This window comes from Trachypithecus francoisi, unplaced genomic scaffold (genome assembly GCF_009764315.1).
Source record: "Trachypithecus francoisi isolate TF-2019V2 unplaced genomic scaffold, Tfra_2.0 Lachesis_group6, whole genome shotgun sequence".
NCBI classification, from domain to species: Eukaryota; Metazoa; Chordata; class Mammalia; order Primates; family Cercopithecidae; genus Trachypithecus; species Trachypithecus francoisi.
In genome coordinates, this window is record NW_022681471.1 from 127,081,568 (window position 1) to 127,103,078 (window position 21,511).

Below are 21,511 nucleotides of genomic sequence, written 5' to 3' on the forward strand. Positions count from 1 at the left end.
ATCTGTTTTCTTTCTGTCACCTCATTGAGCTTCATGACTTTAAACAGTATCTTCACGCATGGTATTTGTTCTTTCAGCCTAGAACTCTCACCTAAATTCCAAACTCCTGTGCCTATCTATTTCCCTACAGTGTATCTCATACGGATTTCCATTTGCATCTGAAACATACCAGGCTCAACACCAAACTTCCGGTCTATTCTTTCTCCCCACCTCACCCCCAAAACTATCTGTGCCTGACACATATCCCACATCTCGTACATTCCAGCTTTCTTACCCTAGTTTTTAAGGACAAAAGTTGGCGACACCACTGACTCAACCCTTGCTCCCATTCCTCATGTTGAATCTGTCACCATGACCACTCTGGATTGAGCCACCACTATCTCTCATTTGCTCAGTTGATCAGATTGTACCAAGTAAAAGAAAAAGCCTGAGTGTCTCACCCACTAGACACACTACCGCAGGTCCCATTCTAGTGTTTCTGAAGAATTGACAACTTCCTTAAAAGGAAGTACTCAAGAGCCATACTATAATGCTCGTAGGAAAATATTTCCAAATCGAAAATCTTTGTAATAAAAATTGAGTCCATCTTTCAGTTTGGACATATATCTGTTTAAAAAGAATAGCAACAAAGTTCATCTTTTATTTCCCCTTCACAAGTATAGTCCAACTACGGAAGCTATTGTTCGGGTATGTTAAAGCAAAATATTGCTAAATGGTACTAAATTCTATGTGCTTATCCTTTTCCACCCCAACACACATCTGGGGCATATTATGTCACTTTCACGTTCAGCTTTCATCAGCTTCTTTCAAGACCTTTAACTATTTTACAGACATATCCAGACAGGTACAGGTTCTGTTCCAATTCCTACAGGGTACATTTAATTATACTCTAAATTTTAAGACATAAAACTGGTTGTAGAGCACTGAAGAGATAAAAAGTTTTGAGTGCAAGAAATTCCCACAGGAGAGGCATGTTAACCCTCTTACTTTTTGAGGTCTCTTTTTAGTAGTGTTGGAATATTTCTTTCAGAGCCACATGAAGGGGCAAGGAGTCCTGTCTTCCTTCTCTCCTTGAGGTGCCATTAATTAACTATGATTGGCCAGGCACCGTGGCTCATGCCTGTAATCCCAGCACTTTGAGAGGCGAGGTGGGTAGATCACCTGAAGTTAGCAGTTCAAGACCAGCCTGGCCAACATGGTGAAACCCCGCCTCTACTAAAAATATAAAAATTAGCTGGGCGTGGCGGCAGGTGCCTGTAATCCCAGCTACTCGGGAGGCTGAGTCAGGAGAATCGCTTGAACCTGGGGGCAGAGATTGCAGTGAGCTCAGATCGAGCCACTGCACTCCAGCCTAGGTGACAGAGAGAGACTCTGTCTCAAAAAAAACAAACAAACAAAAAAATTAAGTATGATTTTAAACCACTAAAACTTCCTCTCATTTAAGGATAAGCCTGTCCAAGCAGGGATGACTGGGCCAAGAAGTTTACATTTGACACAGGCTCATCTTTTATTCCCTGATGAGGGAAGTAAAACATCATCCTCTGCTCTGTGTGCTGTGACACAGAATAGGTTTAGGAGGGAAACCTACAATACAGCAGGAAAGAAATGTAACTAGAAGGTACACCACCTGGATTTTACATCTTATACTCCACTAACCAACCATGTGATCTTGGACAAATAAATTCCTTCTCCTTGTGTATCAGATTCCTTCTCCATCAGGCTTACCTAATGAAATTCACATCTAACTTCTTCCAAGGACTGTTATGGGAATCAAATCTATAAGCCTGAAAGACATTTCAAAATGTAAAATCGCAAAGAAATTACTTGATAATTATATATGTAGTAAAGTGAAAACCTCCTTTTCCTTCCCATTTCCAGGCTGAGAAAGACTGCATATCTCAGGATGCATATGATCCCAACAACTTATATTTTTAGCCTTGATTGATCCCTGAAGTCAACAAGGTTTCAGCTTTCTATAACATTAACATGTACTGCATACTTCCAATGTTGACATCCACTGAGTTCTTACTTAGTGTTGAGATTTCATGAATCAGAAACATGAAAGTCAAAGATGGCAGCTGTTTTACCAGCTATTTTATCCAATGCTGACATCCACTGAGTTCTTACTTAGGGTTGAGATGCCATGAATAAGAAATGTCAAAATCAAAGAGGGGAGCTGTTTCATCCAGCAAGGAGGCAAGTCATAAACAATGATATATCAAGTTTCACCAAAACTAAGATCATTAAGAATGAGAAAGAAACATTGCCATTTAAAATTTAAGATTCCATTGATTGTGAGAAAGGAATGTTTCAATCTAGGAAAATGCACATTTTGTATTTGGTTAAAAAAATAGTTTGTCATCATTTGTAAGATTTTTGAAAATAAGAGAACAGGCTGGGTACAGTGGCTCATGCCTGTAATCCCAGCACTTTGGGAGGCTGAGGTGGGCGGATCACCCGAGGTCAGGAGTTCGAGACCAGCCTGGCCAAGAGGGGGAAATCCCATCTCTACTAAAAATACAAAAACAAGGGGGAGTGGTGACACATGCCTGTAATCCAGATACACAGGGGCTGAGGCAAGAGAATCACTTGAACCTGGGAGGCAGAGGTTGCAGTGAGCCGAGATCATGCCACTGCACTCTAGTCTGGGCAACAGATCCGAGACTCTGTCTCCAAAAAAAAAAAAAAGAAAAGAAAATAAGAGAACAGTGATAATGGTTAGTTAATAAACTGAACCAGCAAAACAGAATCTATTTGCCTATCTATGTATCTATGATTACGTGCCATGTTCCAAAATCTTGATACATGAAAAAAAAATCTCATATAATCCAGAGGACTGCTGAAATATCTCATTTTTTTTCCTGTTTTGATACAAACATTTAACTTCTTCATTTAAAAAACGACATTTACTGGGCTGGGCACGGTGGCTCACGCCTGTAATCCCAGCACTTTGGGAGGCCGAGGCGGGCGGATCACAAGGTCAGGAGATGGAGACCATCCTGGCCAACATGGTGAAACCCCGTCTCTACTAAAAATACAAAAATTAGCCGGGCGTGGTGATGCGTGCCTGTAGTCCCAGCTACTCAGTAGTCTGAGGCAGGAGAATTGCTTGAACCCGGGAGGCAGAGGTTGCAGTGAGCTGATATTGCACCACTGCACTCCAGCCTGGAAACACAGCAAGACTCCATCTCAAAAAAAGAAAAAAGAAAAAGAAAAAAAGAAGACATTATTACCTCTGACATCAGCCTAAAAGTAGCAAAAGTTACCTTGCAAATTATAATAAAATAGGTAATCAAATGAGAAGTGAGAGAGATCAGGATATGAGAACGAAATGAGCCAATTCTAGGTATGTTATTAATGTGCCTCCAAAAGTCTCCTCCATGTACGAAAATGTATTTTGTGATTAAAATTACCAAGAACAATGTTTTACGTTTAGAAATGGGAGCTGGTAATACAGATTAAGAAGTAACAATACTCTAAATGGTAAGGTGAGTTTTGTGATATAATTATGACTGTTCTTTGTTTTATTGTTTTTTGTTTTGACACAAGCTCTTACTCTGTTGCCCAGTCTGGACTGCAGTGGCATGATCATAGCTCACTGCAACCTTGAACTCCTGGCCTCAAGCAATCCTCCTGCCTCAGCTTCCCAAAGTGCCGATATTACAGGCATTAGCCACTGCGCCCAGCCTGTTCTTTTTCTTGGAGCAGGAATTTAAAAACTCTTTCTATAAAGGGCCAGATAATAGATATTTTCAGCTATAAGGGCCATACAATGTTACAACTACTCAATTCTGTTGTTGTAGCACAAAAGCAGCCATGGACAATATGTAAACAAACCAGTGTGGCTGTGTCCAATAAAGTTTTATTTATAAAACAAAGGCAGACCAGTTTGCCTTGCGAGTCATGGTTTGCAAACCTATGCCTTAGAAGACAAATAAGCTCAGACTGCCCTGCAAGTAAACATACTGGCCAAACATGTCTAACAGTATAATTGTTTCAATTGAAGAATAATGTAATCTAGAGTCCCTTTTGGGTCTGAACTTTTACAAAGGGAAAGCTTGGAGTCATGACATATGGACTTTGTATGCATTTTTTTTTTTTTTTTTTTTGAGACGGAGTCTCGCTCTGTCGCCCAGGCTGGAGTGCAGTGGCCGGATCTCAGCTCACTGCAAGCTCCGCCTCCTGGGTTCACGCCATTCTCCTGCCTCAGCCTCCCGAATAGCTGGGACTACAGGCGCCCGCCATCACGCCCAGCTAATTTTTTGTTTTTTTTTTTTTTTAGTAGAGACGGGGTTTCACCGTGTTAGTCAGGATGGTCTCGATCTCTGACCTCGTGATCCGCCTGTCTCGGCCTCCCAAAGTGCTGGGATTACAGGCTTGAGCCACTGCGCCCGGCCTGTATGCATTCTTAACAAATCATGTGAGAATGGGGAGAATGAACGGGATTGTATTAGACTTGTCTCCATAAGTGACTAGGCTTAAAAATGCTGAAACAGCCATCAGTGTTTTCAAGGTTCGGCCTACTTCAACACAATAGTCAGATACTTACTGCAAAATAAAACAGATGCAAAAAACACACAGGGACGTAAAAACAATCAAAGCCACTAAAATGGAACATCAAGTCTTGAGTTATTTAACCGTTGGGTTGAAGCAACTCATCAAAGCTCCTCACATTAAATGGCATCTGTTTTCCCCACCTTTCAAGTTTCAATGAACCTTTCCTGCCAGAAGGGATCACAATTCGAACCTGAGTCCCATTTTAATAAACTGGTTTGGTTCAGAACACCTCACAGTTACCTCAGAGAATGGCAGTTACAGAAACCTGCTCTTGAATTTGAAATTTACAGGAAGAAAGCTTTCAAATTACCTTCAATTATATCTTCCTTCTCAGAGATCAGATGTAAAAATATCAGCCCAGAGTCACTGATATTTAGGGATAACAAATTTATAAAACAAACACCTTGTTCCTCAAGATTCTATAAACAGGCCAGGCGCAGTGGCTCATGCCTATAATCCCAGCAATTTGGGAGGCCGAGGCAGGTGGATCACTTGAGGCCAAGAGTTTGAGAGCTGCCTGGCTAACACAGCAAAACCCCCATCTCTACTAAAAATACAAACATAAGCTGAGCATGGTGGTACATGCCTATAATTCCAGCTATCTGGGAGGCTGAGGCACGAGAATCACTTGAACCCAGGAGGCGGAGGGTGCAGTGAGCCCAGATCACGCCCCTGCAATCCAGCATGGGCAACCGAAAAAAAAAAAAGATTCTATAAATCTATTTTTGTGCCTATAGATGTATAGTTTGTGTATGGAATAGAATAGAAAATTAAAGTTAAGAGCACAACAGTCACTCCACTAGACAGTGTGCTCTAATTGTGTTGACAAGGATTACCAATGCAGGTAAAAATTCAGAATCAATAGTTGATTCAGATACCTCACAGAGCTGTGACCCGCAAGTCTATAACACATAATACAAATCATTGTATTTGTATACAATCATAATACAATATCATTGTGTTACTTTTGTACAGCTTGATAAGCTCTGTACCATGCACTTACATTCATTATCTATTTTAATAAACACCGTGTAAGATCAATAGGATAAATCTCTCATTTGAAAAATGAGGTTGAAGACACAGGTTAATTGATTTAACTGAATTCCTAGAGTAAGTTGGTTTTGCAGTTAGGATTGGAATCAAGTTACCATCATTCACAGCTGAGATCTTTCATTGAGGAGAAAATAAGCCCCACAAAGGCTGGAATTTTGCGTGATTGTTTACTGCCACATCACTACCAAACTGCAGGGCACGTTATAGGTATTCAAAAAGTTCATGTTGAATAAATGAATGAATAGATATTTTAAAAATATTAACTAAAATAGGAACACAGAAAAGGTAAAAGCAGACACAGACATGGGATGGCCTCACTCTCTTTATCCTTGCAGCAAATCATCAGTTTTGTTTATTCCTGCTGCGTCTTTTCTATATCTCAAGGGGCCCAAACCCATTATGATCCCTGGTGATTGGCCAAGTGGAGTTGACCAGGAACAACACTTAGATAATCAGTGAGAGGGATAAAAAGACAGGAGTTTTAGACCCAGCCTTTCTACCTGGAGGGTGGCCATGGACAAGCCATTCATTTGAGGAGCTTCAACTTCCCAGTCCTTCTTGGCTTCTACACATAACTCTTGGGGACTTACTACCTGCCTTGCTTAACTACAGGAATATGGGAAAGGTCAAGTAAGATCTGGAAGATATTTTACACACAATACATAGTGATGAAGCCATTATTGTCCTAATTCTGCAGTCATTTTCTCAGAATAAGATCCAGAGTGAAACACAGGCAATGGGATTACACTAGTATTTATTTGCTGTAGTGGATGAAGACCAGACCAATGTCTCTGGATCCTTGGAAGAGTTCCCTTTCACCCCTCAGTTCTGTTCAAAGATAATCTATAACATCATTTCATTCTGATGTCGGGGCACCTCTTCTGGCCAAAACCCTCAACTGAGCTTTCCTGACTGCCAAAATGGACTCTCTCGACTCATTCTCTGCTGTTCCCCCCAAACCTTCAGATTCTCCTACTTCTCAAGTCCACTGTCCTTGAAAACCTTGGAACCAGGCAGTCTGCTGGGCCTTGTGTCTGGTTACTTCTCAGCAGAATCCAGGCTGGTACAGAGCCTGTGCCCCCTGTATTCCCTGGGGAAGACAGTCCAGTAAAGCAGATCTTCTCCTTTTTTGTGCTATTGGTGATTTTAGACAGTGGTCCTTCAGGACAATATTACACATTCTTCTAATAAGGATGATAGAGAGATGAATGGGTAGATACAAGGGTGGATGGCTGGATGGATGAATGGATGGATAGATAAATATAAATAGATAATAGATGGATAGATGAATGGATGTATAGATGGATGGATGGATGGATGGATAGATGGATGGATAGATGGATGGATGGATAGATGATAGATGGATGGATGGATGGATGGACAGATGATAGATTGATAGATGGATAGATGGATGGATGGATGGATGGATGGATGGATAGATGGATGGCTAGATGGCCAGCTGGCTAGCTGGCTGGCTGGATAGATGAACAGATAGATACTAATCTAACTGATAGTTAGGTGAAGTAAGATGCCTCTCTCCTGTACAGTTAAAAGCGGGCAAGCATTCTGCCCAGGATATGAGGAGGAACCCCAAGGGGGAACAAAGAGATGAAAATATTTGAGAAACACCATTAGTAATAATACGAGTCTCTTCTCCCAAATGGCATGAATACTTCAAAAGCATGTAAAAACTGCTCAGAATAGCTATGATGTAAGGTGGGAGGGTGGTGACAATCTATACCTTTAGAAAGCTTGTAGTCTTCCATCTACGCATCATACATTTTTTTTTGTCTGGTTAGCCAATAATGCAAGCAGTGGGTAGCCAGGTTTTAAGAAGGCTCTATATTTTTTACATGAATTTACATATACCCACACATACCTGCAGTTAATAAACTCTCCACGCTGCAGAAGAATAAGAGGGCCCATTCATTCCCATTACCCCACATAAGCATAGTCAGATTTGGGTCAAGTGTTTTAAGTATCACTGACGTTCTCCTACCTCACAAAAGCTTTGGCACTGGTGTTTCCTCAGGTCCCCCGATTCCTTGCAGGGCTCTAGGCACTGGAAGAGAGGAACAATAAAAATAAATAAAACATGGAAACAAAGAAACAAAGTTGAGGGAAAAAAGAATTCACCTGTGATTGTTGCTTTTCAATGCTCGTTTATTCGGGTTAGTTTAGAAAACCAAAGAATCAGCTGCTTTTTTAAACTGGGTATAATACGAATCTGAGCAAAAGCATCATTACAGAAAGCAAACCAAAAAATGTATTTCAACACAATTGAAAAGGAGAAGTTACAGCGCCTGTCAGCGACTTACAGGAAGAGTAATGATTGTCACCATCAGCTGGAGGAATTGGGGTAAGAAATATTTTCTATTCAGTAAGAAATACTTTCTTTTCTTTTCTTTTTTTTTTTTGAGACAAAGTCTTGCTCTTGTCCCCAGGCTGGAGTACAATGGTGCGATCTCGGTTCACTGCAACCTCCACCTCCCAGGTTCAAGTGATTCTTCTACCTCAGCCTCCCAAGTAGCTGGGATTACAGGCGACTGCCACCACACTGGGCTAATTTTATCATTTCACTCAAGAAACACTCAACAAATATTTATTCCATAAAGAAACTGTTATATGCTATGTGGCTAACAGTGTCTGAAAATAAGCATGTGATTTTTGTTTTCTCTCATTGCTAAAAATATAAATTATGAAAACATGCTGCTACATGTGTACACAGTTGCATTTTCACAACTATAGACATCGGTGCACAAAATATCTCAAGCCTTTGAAATCTCCATAATCCCACATAACCATTGTCCTGAGAGCTTGTGGAATAGTCAAATACTTCATACAAAACAAATACCATTGCAAAAACAGGCATATTTCTGGAATGCTAATCAAAGCAATGCACAACACACTTGTTTTGCTATTAATCCAGAAGCTCTGCCAAGTCTAGCATCAGTATATGTAATTCATTTAAAGCTCTATTTTAATTGCATTCCTGCTTCAGATCTAATAACTAGTAATCAGCAGTATCTAGAGACATTTTTCAAAATGTTATTAATGACAGCCAACATCTTCTTTTAGTAATCCTCCATGAAATCTCTCTGACAAGCACAACCTACATATGATCATCTGAGTAAATGTTCGCAGGATAAGTTTGCCTAAAGTCTATTTCTTTATAATACGTTGGCCAGTAAGAAAAAAGATTTCAACAAAAGCTAAAGTGTTGCGGGAGAAAACGACAATGACACACTTTCTCTCATACTTCATGTAGAACAAAAAACTTCCATTTTTCCAAGCAATTAAAAAAAAAAAAAAAGTATGTCAAAAGACTGTAGCCCTGCCAGAGGTGTTAGAACCTGAAGGGCTCTATCTTGAACAGGGGCTGGGTAAAATGAAGCCAAGGACTGCTAGGCTGCATTATCAGGAGCTTAGGCATTCTCAGTCACAGGATGAGCTAGGAGGTCGGCAGGACTCGCTTCACAAGATACAGGTCACAAAGACCCCACTGATGAAACAGGATGCAGTAAAGAAGCCAGTCAAAACTCACCAAAACCAAGATGGCAAATGAAAGCAACCTCTGGTTGTCCATGTGCTCATTATGCACTAATTATAAGGCATTAGCTTGCTAAAAGAAACTCCCACCAGCGCCATGACAGTTTACAAGTGCCATGGCAATGTCCAGAAGCTACCCTATATGGTCTAAAAAGGGAAGGAACCCTCAGTTCCAGGAACTCCCCACCCCTTTCCCAGAAAATTCATATATAATCCACCCCTTATTTAGCATATGATCTAGAAATAATGATAAGTTTACTCAGTCAAGCAGCCCACGCCATGGCTCTGCCTATGGCACAGCCACCCTTTTATTCCTTTAATTTCTTAATAAAATTGCTTTCACTTTACTCTGTAGCCTTGCTCTTGAATTCCTTCCTGCATGAAGCCAAGAACCCATGTGGCCTCCCAGACTGAACCCCAATTTTGGGGTTTACCATGTGACAACCCCATATCACTCTTCCACAAGAGGAGTGATTATGAGAGAAATACTACTACCAGGAGACAGTTGCTTTAGAATTTATTACATAAACTCATATAGGCACCATGATCATGTACTACCTAAAACTATCCAAAAGAGTAACCAAAGTTTGTATTTTTAGCAAAGGTTTTAGGCTTTCAAGTTTTAGGATGATAAACTAAAATCATTTCTTCCAAGGCTACTGCTTCAATTCCAATGAAGAAACACTTTAAATTTCAAAGAAAAATATGTAGATTGAGAGAGCTAATCGCCTATGTCATCATTTGGCAGGTAGATAGTAAGTATGTTTCCACTTAACCTAGAAACTTTACAGATTATGGACCATTTTAAAAACTGTTTGTCTAATGGAGCCTCATCACAACACATCTATAGAAGTATGTAAAATTATGCACTATTGGCTGGGAATGGTGACTCACGTCTGTAACCCCAGTACTTTGGGAGGCTGAGACGAGATGATCTCTTGAGCCCAGAAGTTCAAGACCAGACTGGGCAACATAGTGAGACTTTGTCTCCACTAAAAATAAAAAAAATTAGCTGGGCATGCGAGTGTGCACCTGTAGTCCCAGCTATTCTGGAGGCTGAGGTGGGAGGATCACTTAAGCCTTGAAGTTTGAGACTACAGAGTACACCACTGCACTCTGCAGCCTGGGTAACAGAGTAAGACTCTGTCTCAAAAAAAAAAAAAAAAAAAAAAAAAAGGCAATTATTCTTACGTTTAGAGAGGAAATATTGAAGTTAAGAGAAGTTAAGGAAACAAAGCTAGTGGCTCTGGGAGAGACTGGGGCAACTGGGATTGAACCCATGCTTTAGCACACTCAAAGAAAGGGTATTTTCCATGATAAAGCACTTTATGCCACTTGCTACAGGGGATTCATGAGACAATGTATATAAAAGATATCTGTACACTGAAAAGTACTTTGCAAATCCATGGGATTAGTAAACTATGATATTCTCAGACCTCTCTGGGATTCAGTTCCAGAATGCCCTAGGTGTTACGCATTCCAAGATCTTCATATAAGCACAACCAGTAAGACTATTTCATGTCACAGAGAAAGACCTCCAACTCATGAGTGGAAGTACTGATCAACAAGTAAACTATGGATACTAATTTGGTGAATCACCATCTGGCCAGTTTAGCACCAAATTCCATACTTTACATTTAACCAAACACTTTCATAAAAGGACAGCAGAAGAAATGTTCTTACCAAAACAGCCATCACAATAAATTCTAAAGCAAAAAAGGTTCACACAAGATTCAAAATTTTACATTGTCCAATAATCACCAGTAGAACTCATGATCAGGTTATGCTAAATGACTAGAACCTATGCTAAAACAAAGCAAGCAGCAGGTCCACAGATTTCAATCTGTTCAAATTAGCAACAAATTAGCTAAATCAACAAATATGGATTAATATTTCCTATGTACAAAGTACTTATTTAGTCACCAAGACAGGGGAAAATGCGGCATGATTCATTCTGCCCTGAGGGAGTGTAGAATCTCTTATGGGAGAAAAATATGTAGTTAAGTAAGTCTGCATCAGTGAAGCATAAAATAAATGAGTTAAGAACAACATGCTGGCCAGGCGCGGTGGCTCACGCCTGTAATCCCAACATTTTGGGAGGGCGAGGTGGGCGGATCATTTGAAGTTGAGAGTTCAAGACCAGCCTCACCAACATAATGAAACCCTGTCTCTACCAAAAAATACAAAAATTAGCCAGGTGTGGTGGCAGGCGCCTGTAACCCCAGCTACTTGGGAGGCTGAGGTGGGAGAAATGCTTGAACCTGGGAGCTGGAAGTTGCAGTGAGCTGAAATTGTGCCACTACACTACAGCCTGGGTGACAGAGTGAGCCTCCATCTCATAAATAAATAAATAAACAAATAAAACAAACAAACAAAAGTCATAAGAAATGAAAAAAAAAAAGGATATGTATTTTCATAGATGATCATTGAAAAGAACTTCATAGAACTAGGGACCCATAAATCAGCTTAGAAGGGTGACTGTGGGCTGGGCACGGTGGCTCACGCCTGTAATCCCAGCACTTTGGGAGGCCAAGGCAGGCGGATCATGAGGTCAGGAGATGGAGACCATCCTGGCTAACACAGTGAAACCCTGTCTCTACTGAAAATACAAAAAACTAGCCGGGCGTGGTGGCGGGCACCTGTAGTCCCAGCTACTCGGGAGACTGAGGCAGGACAATGGACAACGGCGTGAACCCGGGAGGCGGAGCTTGCAGTGAGCCAAGATCGCGCCACTGCCCTCCAGCCTAGGCGACAGAGCCAGACTCTGTCTCAAAAAAAAAAAAAAAAAAAAAGAAGGGTGACTGTGACTAGGATTTGACCAGCTGTAAGTAAATTTGAGATGAGGATAATATTGAATGTATGGAGTGGGGAGTATGGTGTGTGATTGCTAGTAGGAGAAAATACATAGCAGAAAACAAGGCTGGAAGGATAGCCCTTGGATTCAATGAGGAGCCACTGACACACTCAGAATGAACTGTTTGCTCCAACTTGTGTTTATGAAGACTTGGGTGTTGGAATAGAGGATGGATTAGAGAGGTGAGACACTGCAGTGAATTAAACCAGAGCAAAAGTCTTTACAACATCTTTCAATCTTCTGTCTGCCATTTCTAGTGTCAATATGCCACCAGGGTGTCAGAGGACATTGGGTGAAAGGAGGAAAAGGATGTTAACCTATGAAAGGGAATATGGAAGTGCAATCCCATCAACATAGTCACCAATTGTTTTGAGAAGTGGGGATGAGAGAAATCAAATGGGGAAAGGCACCCAAGTTTCCAATCTAGATCTCAAGGGAAGTGATGGTGTCACCAAGATCAAGGAAGAAGGAGAAACAAGTATGGGGAAAGATACAGAACTGAGTGCTTAACACAACGAGTTTGAGGTGTCCAGGGAACGTACAAGGAGGGGTGTCCAACAAGCTATTGAAATTGTGGATATGTAGTTTAGGATAAAAGTTAAAGTTAATGATGGCATTATAAGTTTCTTTTGTCTTTCTCTCATCATTAATTTATTCCTTTTACAACCATTTCCTGAGTTCTTACTATAACCACAGTATCATGCTAAGTGATGAGTCCACTGCTAAATCTATGAACTATACAAGGGACTGACTTCAAGGGCCTTACAGTCTCTAGAAAGATCAAGGCAGCATGTACATTTACAAGCAAACGTTGAAGATACAGATAGAGAAGAGGACAGAAAAAATTAAATTGGAGTGTCAAAAATGTTAGGAGTGGGCTATGCGAAAACTAGAATGGCAACCTGTATGAGATTTCATGGTTTAGTAAAGTTTTTTTTTTTCTTTAATCTGTTTTGTTCTCTCTTTATGTGTTTGTGCTTCAAAATGAGGTGATTGGAACATGTTAGTAGGCAGGAAAAAAAAAAAAGGATCAAATGGAGGAGGTCTGACTGAAGATCAGGATGATTGAAGATGTAGAAGAAGTAGGAAATTATCAATTGATCAAGGTCCCAGAGACTGTTGTAGGGGTTACAATATGAAAACAATGAATTTTTAGAGAGGCAACATATCACTCATATCATTGAACCCAACCCTATACAGCTTCCAGATTTGAGAACTGAAACATTTTCACAGAGGCAATGGCCAAGTGGTAGGGTTTAGATCCATGGCTCTGCCTAGGACTGGACATGAATGTACAGTTTCACTCCAGCTTAGAGGATGTAAGAGTTTGGATGTAGAGAAATGTGACAATGATCATGTGGCATGTTGATAACCTGTGTGAATAAGCCACAAGTTTCCAATATGGTGGGAAGGCACTGATGTTTAGATGTGTGTGCCTTCATGGATGCAATTCTGGTGGCTGGGCTTTAGTAGTCTTGAATGGATAGATAAGTCAGGCCACTTCCCAGGTGAGGGACTCAGAAAGTCATGATTCTAGCCAAGTCTGAAGGCAACAGAAAGAGCACTGAGTTTTAGATTTGGACTGACCCAGAGGAGAATCCCTCATCTACCTTATGCTAAATGATTTTTTCCCATTCAGGTTTTATTTTAACCTCTCTAAACTATAGGTTTCTGATACATAAAAGAGTGAAAAAATATTTGCTCAGGTGGACGTTTTTCAAATGAAATTTATAAAGACCACCTTTTAAGGTGTCTACACATAGTAGGTACTTAGTGAATCTAGTTCTCTTCCATTTCTAGAGGACCAATAAGGAGACTTTATTTTATAGTTCTTTCATATTTCCCTAATGCCTACCTACATTTTCCCTTTTAATTGGAAAATAAATTCAAATTTCTCTAATTCCAGTCTCTCAAGCATGTTCTAATAATTGTTTTTTAAAGTGCCAAATTTCTTTGCCCACATTTCCAAAAGCTAAGATTGAGTGGGGTGGTAATATTCTGTGTGTGGCCAGAACGTGGAATCAGAGGGATGTCCTGAGACCAGAGCACAGTACCTGTTCTTTCACAAAAGTATTTTCTGTTGAATAATTAAAAAATCAAATAATGCTTTATACTTAATTTTGTCTGGAGTATTGCCTAGATATAAGGAATAAGCCTTGGGGTTCTAAAAAATAAAAATAAAAAAATAAAAAACACCTCCAACTTTTTATTTTATATGGGTATACATTCATATCATATAACAATGCTATCTACAAAAGTTTACAAAGACCATTTTTGTTTTCTGAATTAATGGCAGCAAGTTTCTCTAAAAAGCTGTAGACCTGCTTTTTACATGAAAGCTGTATTTTTTCTCCCAAATATATTTCCTAAAATATGTGCACCCTACTGCCTTTAGAAGTATTCATGGCCTTCCTCCAGCTCTAAATTGGTACTGTATAGAAATTGTTACAATCCTGTGTGTCGAAAAGTACACTGTGTCTTGCCAAAATAATGAAATCTTTTGGCAGACAGCCCACTGAAGTGCAGTTGAACAATCATTGCAGCCTCAACCACAGAGGATTAGCATGCCAGCCCAGCACAACAGCATCAGGCCTGAGAAGGTTCACATCACAAATCAACTTGCTCTGAAACATCCGAAAGGTAATGAGTCTCTCACTGTGAAGCTTATCAGGAAACATGGGCCTCATTTTATCACAACTACTTTTTCACAACAAAGAGAGTCCTCTGAGTTTCAAGGGAAGTGTTTAGAAACTACCTAAGTAAATGAGAGGAAAGCAATTACTCAAGGTAGTTATTATCAGAAAACCATACTCTCAATGTAATTCTTTTCCACTTAAATGATACCATCATGCATATCATTAAGTTTCTTGAAGTAGACAAAGTCATGGAATTCTGTTACCTGGAAGACAAAGCACACCTTCTTTGCATTCTTATATTTCAACCGCAATCTTCTACTACGGCATTTTTAGTACAGTATTGAAGCTTCAAATAGTATTCCCATGGTCACTGCTCAAATTTAAAAGATATTAATTATGAAGAGAAAGTGCTAACTTTCCAGTGTGGAAACCTAGCAGAGCGCACCTTAACTAAAGGATCAAAGACATTGCCTCCAAGAATGGGGGAAAAAAGCAAAACAAAACTCAGGTGTCCCCTGAAAGGATGCACTAGCAAGGCTCAGCATCTCACAGCACCAGGATTCCTGCCCATTATAGAGAACCTCAATCTAACCAAGAGGAAATACCGCACAATCTACAAAGCAATTAGCCTCTAGTCTTCAAACATATCAATGTCCTGAAAGACAAAGAAAGACTGAGGAACGGTTCCAGACCAAAGTAGACTAAATATACAAGACAACAAATGCCACACATAATGATGAATTGGATCCCGAATCAGACAAAATAAGGCTATAAAGAACATTATCGGCACAATCAGTGAAGTTTAAATATAAACCATAGATTAGATGTTGGTATTACATCAATGTTAAATCACCTACACTTGATAATTTTATTATCAAATGATGGTATTATATCAGTGTTATCACTTACATTTGATAATTCCATTCTCTTAGTAGTTACTAAGAGAATGCACTTGTTCTTAAGAAGTGCATGCTTAATTACTTGGAGGCAAAGAATCATGATGGCTGCATCTTCTTTCAAATGGTTGGAAAAAATCATTACAAGTGTATGTGTGTGTATATATACACATAGTCTATATGTGTATGTTATACATTTGTGTATGCAGAGAGAGAGAATATGATGAAGCAAATACGGCCAAAAAGAAAAGGAAAAACGACTGCTAAGTCTAGACTGGGTCAAGCAACTAGAAACCAGGGACCAAATGTGGCCCACCTCTTGTTTTTGTAAATAAAGTTTGTCTGGAACAGAGCTATGCCTGTTCATGTGCATACTGCCTGTGGCTGCTTTTGCACTACAGCAGCAGAGATGAGTAGTTGCAACAGAAGACCAAGCCAGGAAAGAATATTTACGAATCTTTGACAGAGAGCTTGCAATACCCCAATTTACATGAAAAGTATATGGAAGTTCTTTGCAGTGTTCTCATAACTTTCTTAAGTGTGTTTTTTAAAGTTAAAATTTAAAATAAATTCATAAAATAATCTTAAAATTATTTAAAATCTCAAATCACAAGTTTTCTCTAGCTGGCATTATTAAAAAGCTATCATGGATATAAATATACAGGCAAAGAGTATTAAAAAATTTAAGTTCCTATCAATGGGCTTATAGGAATAAACAGATTTAAAGACAAATGCTTCAGATCTGAAACCTCATACCAACTAGATAATATGTCTTCCCAAGCAACTGTTCAAGAAGAAAGAGACAAAACCTAGAATCTTTTAGGCTCTATAAAGTCAGTTCTAATAGGCTATATAGACTGGTGGTTTAACCACAGCCTCGGAAACCCTAAAGTAGAGGACCCAGCATAGCCTCAGTCATCTTGGAAGTCGCAGGTAAGCTCCAGGGTGACTCTGTAAGGATCCCAACTGTCCTTTCTCTCTGCCATCACCTCTAATTACAAAACACAGGAAATGAGGTCACTCGGCACTGTGGTCCAATTTGCCTCTTGGACCCACTTTGTCCCTCTCTCCTTTATACTAAATAAATCCTTCTTACAACATCCAAGCAAAATGTTTCTTGCAAGGAAGATAGGAGATGGATAGAACCTACTTCTTTTGCAGTTGCAAACTACTGCATGGCATGTGTATTAGCTTTCAGTAGTATGTTCACTCCCTGGCTACGTTCATACATGAATTCTAAAATCAGCAGAATCAGTCTGTGTTTATTAAAAGCCCATGAAGGAAAACTGATGTTGGTGCTTTGCCAAGACAGAGCAGTAAAGGAGGGGTAGGTGTCCTTTCCTCACAGGAGGAAGCTTACATCCTCACATGAACATTTTCCTAAAGACACAAAAAACTCACCCTCAGTGGGAAATTTACTGGCGCACAGACAACTTAATAAAATGATATACATAACAAGACAGCCTTTTCTGTGTGAAAATAAAAGTGCATATTTAATCAAAGTGCTAAAAAATCAGTGAGGGCTAGAAAATATTATCTGTACATGTAATTTCCAACCAGAAAGTGTCACACACACATACAATTTTTTAAATTATAATCTGATTATAGGACATCTGTAGTATATATCCTTTGGCAGACTATCAAATCCACTGCTCAGCTTTCTCCAATACTGACCCCCAGGTAATCAAAATAACTCAAGAATCCTGGCAGAGCCATTAGCAAGCTTTTGCAGGCTGAATTAAGAGGACCCATGTTGTGCGTCCAGAATCTCAAGTGTTCATTAGATCAGATTTTGCGTAACTTAACTGGAATCACCAGTCACAGCATTCCAAGGGCTTAAACAGCCAGGCCCGTCTCCCCAGTGAAAGTCAGAATTGAATCTGCACAGCATGATTCTGACATCACTGTGCTGCAAGGTTAAAAAAAAAAAACTCCTCTGTGACAAGTTGAATGGAGATTAGGATTTCCCTCACTTGGTGCTATGTTTAAAAGCTTATGCACATCTAGCTCTGATCCTTATCTCCATATATATATTTTTTCTACACATTTTCTTGACAACACACATCTCCTAAGAAAACATTTGATTGGTAGTTCTGGAGAACCATGTCAATCGTATTCCCAAGTTGGGTGGCCTGGTGTCCCTTTCTCCTGTGCTAATGACCTTATAAAATGCGGCACACATCACAGGACGAATGGGATTTTGCTCTTTGTCCCTATGTTAAATCTCACAGAGCTACTTAAAAGCCTGTCTTATTTATAATATCTGCTTCTTGCTTAACAAGATTGTTTATATCAGTAATATATAAGAAGGTCATGGGTAACTATATGCTGTTGGCTTATTGTTTCCAAGAAATGCATCTCTTTGTCTGAGAGGTGAGTGATTATAGTAGGTTCTAAGAGAGAACCTAAAATGAAGCATGTCTGTGCAGTGAGACCAATCAGCAACAGTGTCAACACTAATCCTCTTCTGATAGAAGGAGCTTGTAACACTGACAGCTTAATATCTATCTGTGTGGCTCAGTTGTCTGATATGTCAAACTCAAGGAAGGCATGGTGTGCTCTTGAAAAGACCAGGGAGCCAAATCTCATGGGGACTTTCATGTTTCCTGTCTCCCTTGCCAGATCAAATCACCCCAGCTTTGTCAACATGAAAGCTCCTCTAAGACATTAGTGCATCCCTGAGCAAACCCATTCAATTTGACATTATGTGGTAGGTCTGCCCCAGAGTAATGAGTTAGACATCATATTCATAACTTTTCCAATGCTTGAAAGGAAACACCATGGTGGAGAACGTATGTTAGTTATGGATGGAAAACTCCATTTATAATAGAACCTGTTTGGCCTTTAACCCAAACTTGAAATGTGTACAACCTCACTTTCGTATTAATTTATTCTCTCTTCACCCCAAAAACAGTGATGTTGAAGTTCTTATGGCCAGTGGAATTCCATCATAATACAATAACAATGAAAGCTATTTGTGAACCCAACAAAACGAGCAGCAAACACTAACTCAGTACGTTTTGATCATGAGGGTTTGTTAAATTATTGCAGTCTTTGAAGAGACTTTGCACAGGGTTTAGAAGCACCTCCTTCATACTGTAGGCAATGCAAACGTCAATTTCTTTTGCTTGTTTTCCCTTATTATCCCCTTGACTGAAATACACATTTAAGGACTCAACCAAAGATGTCTCCTCCTCTTGTTGTTTTGCATTTTACAACTTAGCTAACTGAACACTGTTTTGATTAACTCTAAGCTTACCTTCATAACCCCTTTACCCATTCATTCATCAGTTGCTCTGCTGAACCAAAAAAATGCAGAAAAAAGAAAAAAAGAGTAGCTCACATTATCTAGAGCAGTGGTGTCCAACATAATGCAAGAATGGAATTGTTCTGTATATACACCGTACAATATGGCAACCAGCAGCCACATGGGGGCTATTGAGCACTTGAAATGTGGCCAATGAGACTGAAAGATGAAATATTTAATTTTAATAAATTTAAATCTGTAAAGCTATATGTGGCTGGTGGCTACCATATTGGAGAGAAGAAACTGAGAAAGTTAAAAGGAAAATACAAAAGTATGCATTCAACTTCCATCACACCCACCTTCTAGTGGAAGAGGAAGTAGAAGCTACATTTCCCAGATGATCATGCCACTAAAATTCTGAATTCAATTAGGTTATGCTTATCAATATATTTATGCAGCATTTGAAGGCAAAAAGAAAACAGAAGGTATTTTCTTCTTTGTGCCTTGTTCACTATTTCTATGGTTTAGAACCTTGCGGAAGTGTGAAGGTTTTCTGCTGCAGTCTTCAAGTCTTCATTCTCCAGCTTCCTGGGTATCTGTGGAGGCTTCATCAGGGGACTGCTCTTGACTCCCACATTGTTACTCCAGAGAGGGCTCAGAGCAAGCAGGAGAGTCAGCTCTCTATTGTTTTAGAGTCATTTCTGGAGGCTGAGCCTAGAGTCCATTCCTTCAACACCTCTAATCATTTTAGAAGCATCTAATCTCTTGTATTAAGTTCGTTCCAGTTTATGCACCTGGAATAGTTTGTTTTCTTCACTGACACTACCTGATGCAAGCAACTAAGATGATACATGTGAACTGAAATTTTTTAACTCTTGTGACATCAAAAATGCAAAGAATGTAGCCACAGCTTTTCTGATTATCTGTTTTGTCACCAATATTAATTTCTAATCTTACAAGAGTCTCCCTTTACTTTGTAACCTCCCTCTCTACCTTCTCTGCATATGTATTTATTGATTCACATTTATGTGTTGGGCAATCCAAGAGATATTGGGGGCACATGGATGCATCAAACACACAGTCTGCATGCTTTGACCTTACAGTATGATGGAGAACAAAATTAAGCCATTACACTACAGTGGGCTCAAAGCCATGAGACAAAGGTGTACAGAAGTACAGATGGGGAGAACCTAACCCAAGTGACAACTATGCAAAATTCCCTGGGCAAAGGGATATGTGTAGACAGAGAAAAAAAAAAATGAGTAGGATTAACCAGGCAAAAGCAGGTGGGATGAGAGAAGAGTATGTTCCAGATAGATTTGATCTTTTTAAGCATGAAAATAAAACTGTAAATTTCAGCAAGCTAGAGGCACTCCAAAGGTTTCTGCTGTGTTCTGAGATGAAGACAAATGATCTACAATTCACAGGCTATTCAGAGTCAACTTTAGCTTTGGGGCAAGTGGGAGCTTGGATCTTAGCAATGCTTACAGCGACTGCTGGATATATTTTAGAAGTATAGCAGCTTTATGTAGCCCAGTAGAACAAAGAAAGAAAATGACTCTTATTGAAGAAATGTACGTTTCCTTTATCAAAGAGAAAGAACCTAGCTTTCCTTTCCCAAAAGCATGCATACCATTGGTAAAACTAGTAATTTAATTACCCCAAAAAGACAGCACTCAAAGGTCTGCTTTATCAAATGATAAGATTCTCTAAGTGTTGGCCGGGCGCGATGGCTCACAACTGTAATCCCAGCACTTTGGGAGGCTGAGGTGGGCGGATCACGAGGTCAGGAGTTCGAGATCAGCCTGACCAACATGATAAAACCCCATCTCTACTAAAAAAGACCAAAATTAGCCACGCGTGGTGACTTGCGCCTGTGATCCCAGCTACTCCGGAGGTTGAGGCAGGAGAATCGCTTGAACCTGGGAGGCAGAAGTTGCAGTGAGCTGAGATGGCACCACTGCACTCCAGCCTGGGCAACAGAGTGAGACTCTGTCTCAAATAAAAAAAAAAAAGATTCCTAAGTGAAATTCTTTTTTTTTTTTTTTTTTTTTTGAGGTGGAGTCTCGCTCTGTCGCCCAGGCTGAGTGGTGCAGTGGCTGGATCTCAGCTCACTGCAAGCTCCGCCTCCCGGGTTACGCCATTCTCCTGGCTCAGCCTCCCAAGTAGCTGGGACTACAGGCGCCTGCCACCTGGCCCAGCTAGTTTTTGTATTTTTAGTAGAGATGGGGTTTCACCGTGGTAGCCAGGATGGTCTCGATCTCCTGACCTCGTGATCCGCCCGTCTCGGCCTCCCAAAGTGCTAGGATTACAGGCTTGAGCTACCGCGCCCGGCCTCCCTAAGTGAAATTCTAATGCACCTGAACATAACTTATATAAGAACATCCTTATTATAACAGACATGTGATAATTACCACATAGATGATGCCATTAATGACTGCTTTCTTCCACTTGGGGGGAGCTTAAAAAGAATCTCACTCACACATGAAATCATTTTGGAGATTTAAAATAAAGTGTACAAATCCCACAAATTTGAATAGGCAGCTTCATGCAATTTAATGTAACAGTTTAACTGGACAAGAACACACAGAAGGAAGAGTAAAAGATACTGTTTTCCAAGTTTTATTAGTTTCTTCCCAGCTCATTCAGATTGTTATATATGTATCAATTCATAAGAGTAACTTAAATACCCTGTATCCTCAGAAAACTATTTCACCAA

General features: G+C 39.9%; 1 protein-coding gene across 2 annotated transcripts in view; it reads right to left on the reverse strand.

Moving 5' to 3' along the window:
* The window catches only part of ANOS1 (anosmin 1), a 211,239-nt gene that overhangs the window by 91,138 nt on the left and 98,590 nt on the right, over positions 1 to 21,511 (reverse strand). For both annotated transcript variants that reach the window (XM_033201283.1, XM_033201282.1), the window contains exon 3: positions 7,610 to 7,672. In XM_033201283.1, coding sequence (XP_033057174.1) covers positions 7,610 to 7,672 — 63 coding nt within the window. The remainder of the gene's footprint in view (positions 1 to 7,609; positions 7,673 to 21,511) is intronic.